Raw genomic sequence first — 13,751 nt, forward strand, 5'->3', positions numbered from 1 at the left:
GTATGTATATATATATATGACTCGCCACTGAGGAAGGACTAGTGTTGTCCGAAAGCTCTGGTTCTATTTCTGGCTGTTTACTTACGTTTACTTTTTAGCTGTTGCTTATCATTTTTGTATCTCTACTGAGATCCAGCCACAGCATTGTTGTTTTCCAGTATTTTGCCTTTTAATCTATATATATATATATATATTGTAATGATATCTTTACTTGACTATTTTATGCTAAATAATATTCTCATTGGCATCGGAGAGCCACTAGACAGTGATTTAATTCACTTTTTCGCAGTCCTATTCGGCCAATCGAGTGTTTTTTCTCTCTTATTTTGTGTTTGTCAGTTTTATTTTTTGGACTGAATATATGAAATAAAAATGAAATGAATTGAAATAATTGTTTTAAATTAATATTATCATTTCTTTGACATATTGTATTGCATTCCACATGCCTTTCAATACTAAGGCTGTTTGCTGGTGAGGAACCATGAAACCAAACCATATAAACATGTTTAATTATAAGTTATTAAAGTTATTAAATTATTGAATATTATATTTTTGTTTTTAGTTGAGTGAGCTAAGGGAGAAATATGATGAATGTCATCATATGCTACTCGAAGCACAAGAAGAAGCGAAGGAAATCCACCGACGTTCATTACCACAAGGTGCTGTTCCCAACTTTGGAGTGATGAATCCGTACTTCCCAATTCCATCGGTGAGCATACATCCTGCTATCTTTTTCACTTGAAGGGAGTTTTTTTTAAGCTACTTTCTTATAAAATATTGTTCTATAATAATGAGATTATACTTAAATGTTGTGTTTTAAGTCAAATTTATACAGTGTATAATACCAAAGATCACTATACAATTTGGATACCAGATTGCTGCCTTCTAGAATATTTCCAGTTTGTGCAAAACAAATTGTCATTCATAATAATAATATGTTGGTGTTACATAGCATAGTGTATATTGCCACAAATTGTCTGTCAGCTTCAAATTATTACCCGGGTACACATTTACACCCCTAGGTTGAGAGAATCAAACAAAATATATTTTACACAAGGACACAAGTAATTTAACCAACACTAAACTTGAACCTTACATTTTGTCAGAAAACCAGTGCACCACATTTTTCCACAAACAGTTTCTCGCATTAAAACTTTATAATGACAGTTTAAATGAGGCTACATTTTTTATGATCATAGCCAATCATATAGTTCAAGTGACAATTCATTAAATGTGAGCCATCATATAAATAGGACATGGTTTTGTAAAACAACCACTGTAAAGTGTTTTGATGCTGCACGATATATGACACATTAACCCTTGGATGTGGGAGGTCAACATGCTAAACAGTAATTGGCTGCACAACCCTACATGTAACCTTAAGTTGTCACTTTAATGACTTCAGTCTTAAATTCAACTGGCTGTTCAAATTGGAACAGTAGATTGCTGACTGTATGAACAGTGCATCATTATTTAAAATGGATGATACTAATGTTGACATTAGGTGAAAGCTAAATGAACCATAAGAACTTATGGATGGCTTCATCTACAGCTTGAACAAGCTGTCTATTTTTGACTGACTGGATTATCTGGTATAATGATAATAATAATGATAAGATTCAACTTAAAATGTGCATTTGATAATTAGCCTATGTTTATATAACAAAAAAAATAAACAAGGGTATAAAAATGTATTAAAGATTTTCAATCCATGTCTCTAATTTATTTTTAACCAAATATTTTCAGTTTATTATAGATCTATATTACCTGTCAATGTTTGTTTCATAAGTCTTATTATATTTACTATTCTTCAATTTATATGACATACTGTATATGATAAAAGTTCTGTTTTATATAACAAGAAAGAATGGAAACTTCTAAGTCAGAGGACATTTATAACATTTTTAAGTCAGAGGTCATATACAACATTTTTAAGTCAAAGGTCATTTATAATATTTTTAAGTCAGGTAATTTATAACATTTTTAAGTCAAAGGTCATTTATAATATTTTTAAGTCAGAGGTCATTTATAACATTTTGAAGTCAGAGGTCATTTACAACATTTTTAAGTCAAAGGTCATTTATAATATTCTTAAGCCAGAGGTCATTTACAACATTTTTAAGTCAAAGGTCATTTATAACATTTTTAAGTCAGAGGTCATTTATAACATTTGTAAGTCAGCGGTCATTTATAACATTTTTAAGTCAAAGGTCATTTATAACATTTTTAAGTCAGAGGTAATTTATAACATTTTTAAGTCAGAGGTCATTTATAACATTTTTAAGTCAGAGGTCATTTATAACATTTTTAAGTCAGAGGTCATTTACAACATTTTTAAGTCAAAGTTCATTTATAATATTTTTAAGTCAGCGGTCATTTATAACATTTTTTTGTGTTTTAGGATTCTTTAGCAGCCGAACTTGTGAACACAGTGGAGCAACAGCTGGGGCAAGACCCTCGTCTAATGGGGCGTGGAAAGAAGTATGTTTAAGTGCATTCCTCTTATCTGGTCTGCCTACAACACTCCCTTTAATAATACTTCTTGGTTATGTTCTACTAAATTTCTTCTGTTTGATATCTACTATAACTTATGTAGAATGGCGACACATATATCACTGTGTAATCAAAATGGTTCTGGTGGAGGTTGATAGATATTTTTTCCAACCTGGTCTGATTCCTCTTCTCTTACATTTCATTATACTTATTGCATTATCTTGTCCTAAAATATGAGTAATTAAAATAAATGCTTTACAAAAATGTTGACTCTTGCAGAATCAATGAAATTTATTTCAGTGAATATTTAAAATATACCTTAAGTAAAAGTTTGTGAATGTAGGTAAAGATCGGAACCTTGCTCCTAGGCCTATCTCTCTTTCTTATGGCATTGGACCAGACTGTCAAAGGCTATGGGGAAGTTGGGGCAGGGGGTCAGTCACCACTCCTCCCGCATATAAAGGTTTGTATATGTATTATATGTATGTTTTTGAATACAGTGAATTGAATGTTGTATATTTCAGAGAGTACAATGAGAGTGTAATGAAGACGGTGAAAGCAGTTAAGAGTCGGGCTGGAAGTGGCACTGGCTTGGACTTTGGTACACCACCGATGAACCAAAGTACACGATCTTCCCCAAGCAGCTCAGTTATCTCGCTCGCTGGATCTGAAGTCAGCGAAAATTACATGGGCGATAATGAATCTGTAACAGGGGTCACTCCAGTACGGTATGTATACTTTTCTTCTGTTTGTTTATCCCTTTTTTTTATTTGTTTATTTTACTTGCTATATCTTGTACTTGTTAATATCTTATTATTTATGTTTTCTTTCTTCAATTACCACTTTATCTTCCTTTCAATTTTCATTAATTTTTTCTCATATACTTTCACTATTTTACATAGAGTAATAAATTAGGATATAAACATTTTTTTCTTCACTTGGTTTTAGGTATAAAAATCGCAGTGAGGTAGGAGAGGCCAGTATTCCTGGCTCCAACGATCTTGAAACTGCCATCAAACGTCTTTCACTTCGGCGCCAGAACAAGGATGCCGAGCGTAAGTATGCAGCATATGAACGACGCAAGACAACAGTAATAGAATCTGAATCTGACGGTGAAGGAATGTTAACGCCACGTTGTCACACACCAGATAGTGCAATCTCTGGGGACAGCTTCTCCGCAATCTCCAGCTTTTCTGGTGTAGGTCTCGGTTTTAGAAGACCAGAAAAATTGCAGATTGTCAAACCAATGGAAGGTTAGTTCTCTATGTATTTTTACAGGTTTTAAAATATTTATAATATAAATTGATACCTTCCCTCTTACCAGTTTTCCTCTTCTATTCCAATATCTTTTTGTACACTATTAAACTGTTAAAAATTTATTATGTTAATATTTTTTTTTTTATAGGATCTTTAACTCTGTACCAATGGCAGAGATTGGCAACACCTCACATGGCCAGTATGCTTGACCAACGACCTGGTGTTGTGGTCAAAGGCTTCCGTGAAATCAAACAAGAGAAAGTGATGTTTGCCCTTGATGATGTTGAAGATGATGGACAAGTTGTGTGTAAGTAAAAATTTATATGCCTGTCTTTTATAGTTCATCAAACACATGCCTCCGTGTGCTTCACTCTATTATCCCCTGGTTATTGGAGCAAGCTCTTATGGTGCACATCCACAGCTATCCGTGGATTATTCCATAATGTTGCAGAGAGTAATCATTGCATTGACATTAGAACCTTCTAGGTACTCTGACCCCCTATACCATCATCTGGGTGAGTGGAGTGGAGTTGAATAACTTAGCAGTTAAGATGCTTGCCTTCTAATCCGATGGTCCTGTGTTCAATTACTGTGAAAGCTGTACTTTTACTCACAACTAAGAGCAATTCCACTCCCTAAGCCTCATAAACAGACTTCTCTGATAATATAAAAAAGCATCATGTTGTTCCATTTATTTAAGAGGGCCCCTGAATATCAGCCGACCTTCTAGGATATGCTGAAAGGGTCATCCTCTATAAATATGCTGAAAATAAATAAAATAGAAGCGATATATTGAATAATTTACTTCCCCCAAGGACACAAGCAAGAGGTTAACTTCAAACTCAAACCCCATCTTTTTGTTTACATGCCCAATGCTTTATTACTACATCATACACTTAATAGGTCATTTCATCTTGCAAATGAATAGCAAGTACATTACTGCAAGGATTTAGGTAGCAAGCACTGCATAAAGATCCAAGAATTTGCTTTTTTTCTTGCATATTAAAATAAACAATACCCATCCCTATGTGTGTGTGTTTAAATGAGGTTTATTACTAAAATATTCATACTTCATGTGTGCATAACAATTTGTTCAAACATTATGTAAATAATGTTTGTTCTGAGAATAATAAGATATTATTTCAGTGGCACCATAGCTCGATGTTTAAATATGCTTGCTTTCCAAACCCAAGGTCCTGGATTTAAACCAATAAAATGTCAGGATTTTTTTGTGCACTATAACTCCACATACTAAGCCTGATAATGAGACTTAGTTTTTTGGCCATCACTTCCATCCTGTTATCAGTGAGTCACTCACAGCTGTATGCTAAAGAAAACATTTAATAAATAACAAAATTACAGCTGAACTCCATACAACCTATCATAATATTAATTTGAATATTTGTATAGTGCTCTACCAGAAATGGTTGCCATGATGATGCTTATCCTTCGTTGATGGTACAATCGAAAAACGTGTACTTCTTTTACCTTTCAGTTGTGAGCCAATAACAATGTGTTATATGATAGTTTAATTTTCTGTCAACCAAGTGTATTCTATCTGTAGGATTTTTTCATGTCAACCGCTGTTTGTCCTTCGCAGTTCCCTTCATCGTTCATAGATACTGTTCCTTTCCATCCAGTTTTTTTCCAATATGGATATGGCACACCTTTTTTTTATTTTTTATTTATAAACAGTAATTGGTTTCTTATGTCATTTGTACTCATTCTGCAAATCATTGGCTATACTGTATACCTGATTCTCTGTTTTTAAATATCATTTCAAAGTAGGGTAGTAGTACAAATAATAAGTGAATATGATCCTTTCCTAAATTAAGGTGCATATAAAAATATCAGCAATTATGCTAATCACTGTTAATTATTGTTTGATAATTGAAATTAAAACCGTAGAAAATTGAATTTAAACATTTCGTTTAAAAAGGATCGAATAATTAGCTTCCAACAAGGTTTTGCTGATTTGCATAATTAAAAAGTCTTTAATTCGTTTTTTTTTTCTCTCCAAATTTAAATTGTTCCAGCAAACTCGACAATTCCCAGCAAGTGCTACACTTTTTCTGAACCAACTTACACGTACACAACAAGCAATATCAACCTGCTGGATAACACAACTGTCACACCAAGGTAAGGACTGCTTGGTACAGCTCCCACCATTCTTCATTAGGGAGCTTCCGATATGTGTCCGATGATGTGTAACTAGGAAGTACTGTATTTACTCATCTGTGACCGTAATGCATTCTACACAACATAGGTTTGGTCCAAACCACATCCTAGTGCAGAAAACAACGAAAAATCAACGTTGTTGTATGCATATAAGATTGTTTTTAATGCAATTATGTTTCAGATTTTGTCATCGCCATACAATATAAACTTTAATTTTGTAACTTTTGTTTTTGAAACTGCTTTTTCATTAACTGCTCCATCTGTCCTTAGGAAAAAAATATTTCTAAAAAGAAAACATTTGTTTAACTTTCAGTACGATTGGAACAACACCGAGTATTTCATTTAGCATGCCAAAAAGAAGTAGCTTTATTGGTAGCAGAGCAAGTTCTACATTTAGCCAATCCCTCGGATTGGCATCGGTACTCCAAGAGCGAGGTGCTAGGATTGAGCACAGAAACAGTGATCCGAAAATTGATCAACTCGAAATAAATCCGCCGAACATTAAATCACATTCTTTATCATCCAAAATTAAACCACCTTCTACTCCAAAGAAAGAGACTGGGTTAAATTTCTTGGCAGAGAACCCTAACCCATCGCCTATACATATCCCAGGTAAACCAGGGCCACGAGTGCATCGAGTAAAGAGCGGAATATACTCAAAACGGGCTTCATCATCAACATCAAAGGTTGGAACTACATCCACCTTCACTACGACAACTGCACATCAATCTGCGGGGATCGGATTCATGTCAAAACTCCGGAGCTTTGGTGGATTTGGAGGCAGAATGCATACGTCAACAGGAACAACTATGTCCACCTTTAGCCAGAGGTCATCTGTTATGATGACCACAAGCGTTCAGTCCAGCCCACAGAAAAGCAAGCCTCCAGAAGCGGGAAACCCAGACTCAGAGTGCGATAATTTACCGGGCATGCAACCAGGATTGTCGCTGCTAACGAACAATACCAAATCTGGAATTTTCAGAAGGAGCGGCACAATATTATAGCAATAATCTTAATTTGAAATGCTGTACACTATGCAAAGATCATTGGTACCCAAACAGATGTCTGGGTAGGGAAAATATTGGTTTGTAAAATTATGTAATTTTCTTTGAAAACAATTTGCATATGTGTAATAACAATTGGTTTTAATTAATTCTCAAGCATTAATCCATCAAGTAGACAGGGCATGTACTCAGTAAAATTAATTATCTCCGCATCAAATTGGGGAAAATCAATTGTTCAATAAATTAGAGAGGTTTTGTGACCTGGTTTTTACCTAGAGCAGTGTGTGTATAGTGATTGTAGGTGTAGACATATCCCAAGTCGTACATTGCTCATTTATTTAAAAATCGTTGACTTGATCTAAAACCATATTGAACAAGAATCTTCCATCAGAATAAATTCTTACTTGCATACATTCTAGTTTATCATGTTTAGTGGACAGAAAACATTAAGTAAAATTCTGTACCAGTTGGAATTACTTTCTTTATATACTGTAAACTTTATTATTTACATAAGACACTCTCACTGATTGTGGTACGGATATATTTTGACCATAGTGCCCTTTTGGTATATCAAGTTGGTAAACAATCTAGCCAGTCCTACACCAGCTGCAGATAATCATCAGATAAAATCATATCATATCAACAACCACAACAATGAAAGTTACAAACTGTATTTATAGTTTAAATCATGATACCTTTTTTGAAAATAAATGAAGTACCACTAATCACCGAAACCCCAGCTTTAAAAAGTAATGCTAACTAAGCACATCCTTCAACTGGCATCACGACTGGCAATTTAATATTAAAAATGGAATTGAGTGATTCACCCAACCACTGATGTGTAGTGCTTCCATATCCTACTGCCATTAGCAGTTGTTGGTGTCCATAACTATGGAAAATTTTTTATATATGATGTACATTTATTGTGGGAGGGGGGTGTTATGTGGGGTGTTTATGGGTGTGTGTTTTTATTTACTTTTTTTCTCCTCTGAAAGGCTATTGTTTGAAAATGCAACATCTTACTCTTCTCTAATGGATTCTTGATCTCAATTTCATTTTGCTGAAAGCTAAAGCTTTTAATTTTTTTATATGAAAAAGCAATATTTTAATGTGGTTAAATAAAAATATTCTAACTATGGTGTTTTCCAAATCAGTGTAAAGTGTCTTGATTGCTAATTGCATTCATATTCTTTATTTTTTTTATCATGAGCTACACAACATTTTATGACAAATATTTCAATGTTTGATTAAAAACAACATTTTAAAAAACTTAGGTACTAATATTTTTGTTTAAGTGTGTAGGTGCACACTCTGGATGTACGATTTCTTGGTATTTTATGCTTAATTTTAGTCTTTTAAGATGAAATTTTTTAGCTAATGGATTACCTCTAAATACTGCAGGTGGATTTATCATTCCTAATGTATCAGACCATTTTCAAAATGATGATTAGTATTTAAAGTTAAGGTGTTGATCAGTAGTGACAATGGTAAGCATTACATTGGCCTATGTAGGTGTGTGTTAGGGCTATTTACATGTGTGTTACATGTATCTTAGCCTATAAGAATGCAAGGGGGAGAGACCATGTGGAGAGCCCACAACCCCCAGATGGGTTCCAGGGGGAAAATTCCTGGAAGCTCTGACAATTTAGAGATTTCAAAGAATTTTATGTCAATTTTAGAGTCTCAATCTATAAAATCTACATAGGAAGATCAGTTTTCCCCAACAAATTATGTCAAGCTGTCCAACTGTGGGAGGGGAAGCTTTTTTTGGCATCCCCTTTCCCACTGGCATTGCTGAATTAAGGTTATGAATATGCATTAGGCTTACAATGGTATTTTGGCCTGCTCAATCAATCAATCTAAATAACTTGAATGTCAAATTCCATCACAGAGAATAATGTTCCATAGAACTCATTGATGGTGTTATAATTACACATAATTTATATCTTATTTCTAAATATAAATATGTTCAACTTGTATATTTTATATTAGTTGTGTTAGCCCTATAAAGATATATTAAGTCTGTGTATGTCTTTGGCCTATGGATGCATCTGAAGCATAGACATCTTATGCCAGGCATAAAGCTGTAAAATTATAATGATGTGATTATCTCACCTATCAAGTGCAATATAATTTACCAAGTACTAATGTACTGTATGAAGTGGTTATTGCATTTAATACTCTAAATCCTGAATTATTATAATTATTATTATTGTTATTATTATTTTTATTATTATTATTAATATTATTATTGTTATTATCATTATTATTAAGTACTAAGTATTTAGTACAGTAAGTTTATAATGTGTGCAACATCTACTTGTATTAGAAAGCAATATCTTGAATAAGTTTGAACAAGGAGTTATTTACAGTAGATAACTTTCTGGTTTGAAGATACCGTATCGTGCGTAATAACAATAATTTAAACATAACACAACCAAATATTGATAATTCCGCAACATTTCGGTTACTTTTGCTTTTATATTTTCTTTAAATTGTGAAATTAGGTATCAATGCTAGAGCACTGCCAAATGCTGATACAGATTATTTTTTAATGCATTTAAAAGTGTTCATCTTTTTTACTGTGTTCCCAGCATTCTGAGCATATTAATTTACCTGCTGTTGCTTTCATCATGTGCTTGTTCTGTAGTAGAAACATAATCATATATCCCTTCATAATATGCTATCTGTAATTTTGTATAAGTAACACACAGCCCTGACGAAATGTATCTACCAGATTGGCCCGATTTCTGGTGTAAATGCGTTATTGAACCGGCTGTATGTATATATTTATATTTCGTTTTTCTTAATTCTGTGTGTATGTGTGTGCTGTAAGTCAAAAGCCAGATTGGGAGTTTTTATGTCATTGTTAAAATCGGAGCTATAGCTTCATGGTTACAAACCATATTATTTTATTTTGTTATTTTGTATTTATTTTTGTAAGTTACCATGAACAATCTTTGGTTTATTTAGTATCAAAGTAAATTGCTAACCAATGTTGAATTTCAGTGCGTCAGTGAGAGAGGGCAACAAAGTCTGTAATTCAATATAGTTGTATATCTTATGATTAGTATATCTAGAATATATCTTATACAAGTATCTTAAATGAGAGAAGACTTGTAGGCCTCTTAAAAACTGAAAGATGCAATTTGTACCGTTTCGATTTTAATGAATATAATGACGTCACATACCGACGACGTAAACAGCGGTAGGCTGCAGTAGATCTGGATCACGGCATTTATCGTGCTGATAACTTTCAGTGATTTGCCATTTTGTCCCTGTCACAATTCTATAGCTCAGCTGATCTCGTCTGGTGGTTTTCATTATAAATGATTCCCCTATATTTTTAGTACGAAATGGTATGGTCCCTTTAAAATGGGAAGGGGAAACTTGGATGATTCTTTGCATAAATTGACGTTTGAACAAGTTGTGGTAAATTTTGAATATATTTAATTATTTACGTATATAGTACTGCGGATTTTTATCTTGGCCAAATGCCAGTTTTATGGTGGCTCACGATGTAAGCTTGTGCCGATCACAATGTGATTCGTAACTAATTTGTAAATAGATTGCATGGGTAGAGGGCGCTGTCAAGATGACGTTACAGTAATAAAATGCCGAAAAAATTATTTTCAGTTCAAGTTTTGTTTGTCCATTATTTTTCTTATAGTAAATTAGAGTATTCTGAAGTTTGTAGGAGGATTAGTATGATATAATAAAGACCGTAATACAAATGCAATTCAAGTTTTCATCGATCTCAACGAAGGTGATTTTTATTCAATAAGCCTCTTCAGTTCAGAGATCATACAACAGCACTCGTGCAAATGGACGGAAAAAGTACTGTATCATTATGAAATTTAGTCAATCCAAATTTTGAATCGATTTGGTAAAATGTAAGGCAATATGTAATGTTATTAGCTTATGCAATTCCCACCTCTTCTTTCCTTGTGTCTCAGCTGGAGGGCTGAAATACAAGTTAGAACACCGTCTTTCGCGTGAGACGATTAAAACCCGTGCACGTTAAAGAACGCATGCAGTACAGTACTCTTCGGGAAAGAGTAGGGATTCGGTGTTCTGCCCGATTCACCACCAGAAGAACCCCACTGGAAACAAGTCTTCGGACTTCGTAAGTTACCGTATTCTTGGTGTGACTCACACCAAAAAATATTCCTATCTTAGGCCTATGTAGGGCTATGCACAAAATAGTAAATTAAGTTTTAAAGTTGTTTTAATTAGGGTTTTATATGAAAACTAACCCCCAGCCAGAAACGTGTAGGCCTATTTCCTCTACCAACAGAGCTGTGGGACTGAATAAGATATTATAATCTCGGTAAATGCCTATTGCATTAGCTATCAGAGTTCATTTTTTTACAAACGGAATCCAGTGGAAGACTTATCCTGTTAATATTATATAAATATAACTGAGTCTATATAACCATATTGATTGTAGTGAGTCTACAAAAAGTGGGTTTGCAGTAATCCTGTGTAAATCACGTGTCGGACGTCAGTGTAGTTTGGTGGACTGGAACCGGAATGGGTGACATCGTCTACGTCACTGCAAGTATAAAATAATATATTATACATATAAACTTAACCAATCTTTAATACGGAACATTCATCTCAGTGGTAGATACAGAGGGTGGCAAAAGGGGCGCCGTCACCCACTCCCCACCCGGCAGCGGCCAAAATATCTTAAGATTCCAGGGGGTCATATCTCACTACATCCACACATTATGTAAATGAATCCCCCGTCCCATTGGGTTCGATTCCCACTTGCGTCTTCTCCCCTGAAACAATTTACGAGCATCAATAACTCTCATCCGCGCCTGTTCTTTTCATTAAAAAAAAAAAAAATATTGCATAAGTGTGTTATTTATGAGAGGAAAGTATGAAACTGCTATATGCCGACAATAGGATACGATGGAGGTTACTAGAACCCATGTTTACGTATAATGAATAATGCGACTTCCCTTTTCTGAATCACGTCCCGATAGACACAACCTAATTCAATTAAGTTTGAGTTTCGATTAAGAATTTAATTCGACAGCGTTATAAGCAGGTTTCTTAAAAATATACATATGTAGATATACAGTTTGGGGCACAATGCACATACAGTCAGGCCTATACGCATAATACACTAAACGCTAAAGTGGCACGGCAAAACCAATTGAAACCTTCCCAACAGCATTATTATGTTAATAAGCCTAATAACATAATCACCATCATCGTCTTCATAATCATCATCATTACTATTATTATAATCCGAAGTTTTTATTTTGTTATTCATTTATAGGCCTATTTGACTTCACTCAAAAAGATATGCCTAAAATAAATACAAAACGGATGCATTTCTACGGATAAGTAACACTGTAAGTTATTGGCCTTACAGGCGGCCGTAATCATAGAGAGACAGGCATAGAGGACATCATACAGTTATAATAGACCTCTGTGTCATACTATACTTCCCACAACTTAAACCATTATTGATTTGTGAACGTTGAATACATATTTAAATTGGAACAAAGTTCACTGTCTTTCAGTTAAAACTTATATAAAATTCAAAATAGCCTCTGGCCGACATGGTCATTCCCAGGTCACTATACATTAACGAGTCATATGTGGAAACCGAAATTGACCTAATTAGCCATTGCCTAATTGATTTAACTAGACCTATATTTATTTTATATAAATAACGAATAGAGCAAAACAATTCTTATGAGAGATTCGTTTATAGTGATCTAATCACTGATGTAGGCCTACTTTGATGTTATTATTGTTGTTGGTGATTAAACCTATCTGTATTATATTTTGGTGGTCAACAAATAAAATCAAACGTTAACCGGGTTATAACTTACATTTCATATGCGTCGTTGCCAATGCCTTCGTCTACTTGAGATTCCTGCAGCACTTCGGTTATAGAATCCAATCTGTGAAAATAGTGACTAGCGATTTCCACGTCTGTAACAGAAGGCAGACCTGATCTATGTACAGACGACGCGTCCCTTGTTCCTAAAGTCGTAAGTATTCGTTCATTGCCTACACATACAATACCGATAATATCTTCTTTTTCATCCGTGTGACAAACATCCGTCGTCGTATCTATTACGCCTATATCCGCCTCTACGTCGTCAGTTTTAGTGTATTTTTGAAAGATGAAATGAAATAATATTAGAAGAAGTCCTAAAGCTACACCTACAGCAATTGCGTAACGTTTCCAAAATCCCAAGAAACATATAATAAAAATTAGGAAAATTGCTCCAGAGTAGAAACGTTCTTTGGTTGATAATGTTTTGTCGCCTGCATCTTTTCTTATGTCGCTAGACCTCCTGTGATCCTCTACGACGTCTGACATCCTTTAACACCTACTGCAACTGAATATTTTCAAACTCTCCCTGTTTTAAACGTCCATGCCTTTTGTAACCGCAGTTGTAGATTATTACGGGAAGTTCAGGCCATAAACTTGTTCCATCCCATTCCCGTGTTATGATGACTAAAACAAACACAGCGACGTGCAAGACCCGGTGGCTCACCATCAAAATACTGCCTGTCCAGATCAGCTTCTGCGAGCTAAGTGCAGACGATTGAAACCTTCCCCTTTATTACGTGACCAACAATATGAAATTATCTAATTGTTATCGTTTTCCGATCACATTGATCCACGCAGCACTTCATCGAAAGAATATTTCGTTCAAAGTTCATGAGGTCCGACGGGCATTGTGTCACAACACTAACCCAATCAACCTCATTGTTAGGTGTGATATTTCTTTAATTCATACATATAATTGTATATACATACATACATACATACATATATAATAT

General features: G+C 34.3%; 2 protein-coding genes across 3 annotated transcripts in view; one reads left to right on the forward strand and one right to left on the reverse strand.

Annotated features, from left to right (window-relative positions):
• LOC117104853 (trafficking kinesin-binding protein 1-like) overlaps nt 1-10,561 on the forward strand; it is a 34,228-nt gene extending 23,667 nt beyond the window's left edge. For both annotated transcript variants that reach the window (XM_033245701.1, XM_033245700.1), the window contains 7 exons: nt 563-709; nt 2,402-2,481; nt 3,018-3,221; nt 3,442-3,746; nt 3,899-4,057; nt 5,787-5,889; nt 6,242-10,561. In XM_033245701.1, coding sequence (XP_033101592.1) covers nt 563-709; nt 2,402-2,481; nt 3,018-3,221; nt 3,442-3,746; nt 3,899-4,057; nt 5,787-5,889; nt 6,242-6,932 — 1,689 coding nt within the window. In that variant the 3' untranslated portion in view covers nt 6,933-10,561. The remainder of the gene's footprint in view (nt 1-562; nt 710-2,401; nt 2,482-3,017; nt 3,222-3,441; nt 3,747-3,898; nt 4,058-5,786; nt 5,890-6,241) is intronic.
• A 116-nt stretch (nt 10,562-10,677) lies between these two features.
• Nucleotides 10,678-13,519, reverse strand: LOC117104854. The gene is made up of 2 exons (XM_033245702.1): nt 12,788-13,519; nt 10,678-11,487 (listed from the first exon to the last, which is right to left on the reverse strand). Exons 1-2 carry the CDS (start codon nt 13,282-13,284, stop codon nt 11,388-11,390), a joined length of 597 nt encoding a protein of 198 aa, XP_033101593.1. The 5' UTR covers nt 13,285-13,519; the 3' UTR covers nt 10,678-11,387.
• Between the last annotated feature and the right edge of the window lie 232 nt (nt 13,520-13,751).

Source organism: Anneissia japonica, unplaced genomic scaffold (genome assembly GCF_011630105.1).
Source record: "Anneissia japonica isolate Jap-2015-1 unplaced genomic scaffold, ASM1163010v1 scaffold287834_len5846547_cov211, whole genome shotgun sequence".
NCBI classification, from domain to species: domain Eukaryota; kingdom Metazoa; phylum Echinodermata; class Crinoidea; order Comatulida; family Comatulidae; genus Anneissia; species Anneissia japonica.

Bases quoted from the DNA above. Each gene is read 5' to 3' on its own strand.
- LOC117104854 (XM_033245702.1), bottom strand. From the start codon at position 13,284: ATGTCAGACGTCGTAGAGGATCACAGGAGGTCTAGCGACATAAGAAAA. The intron at 11,488-12,787 runs GTAAGTTATAAC...TTATACTTGCAG, and splicing joins GGCAACGACGCATATGAAAT to TGACGTAGACGATGTCACCC.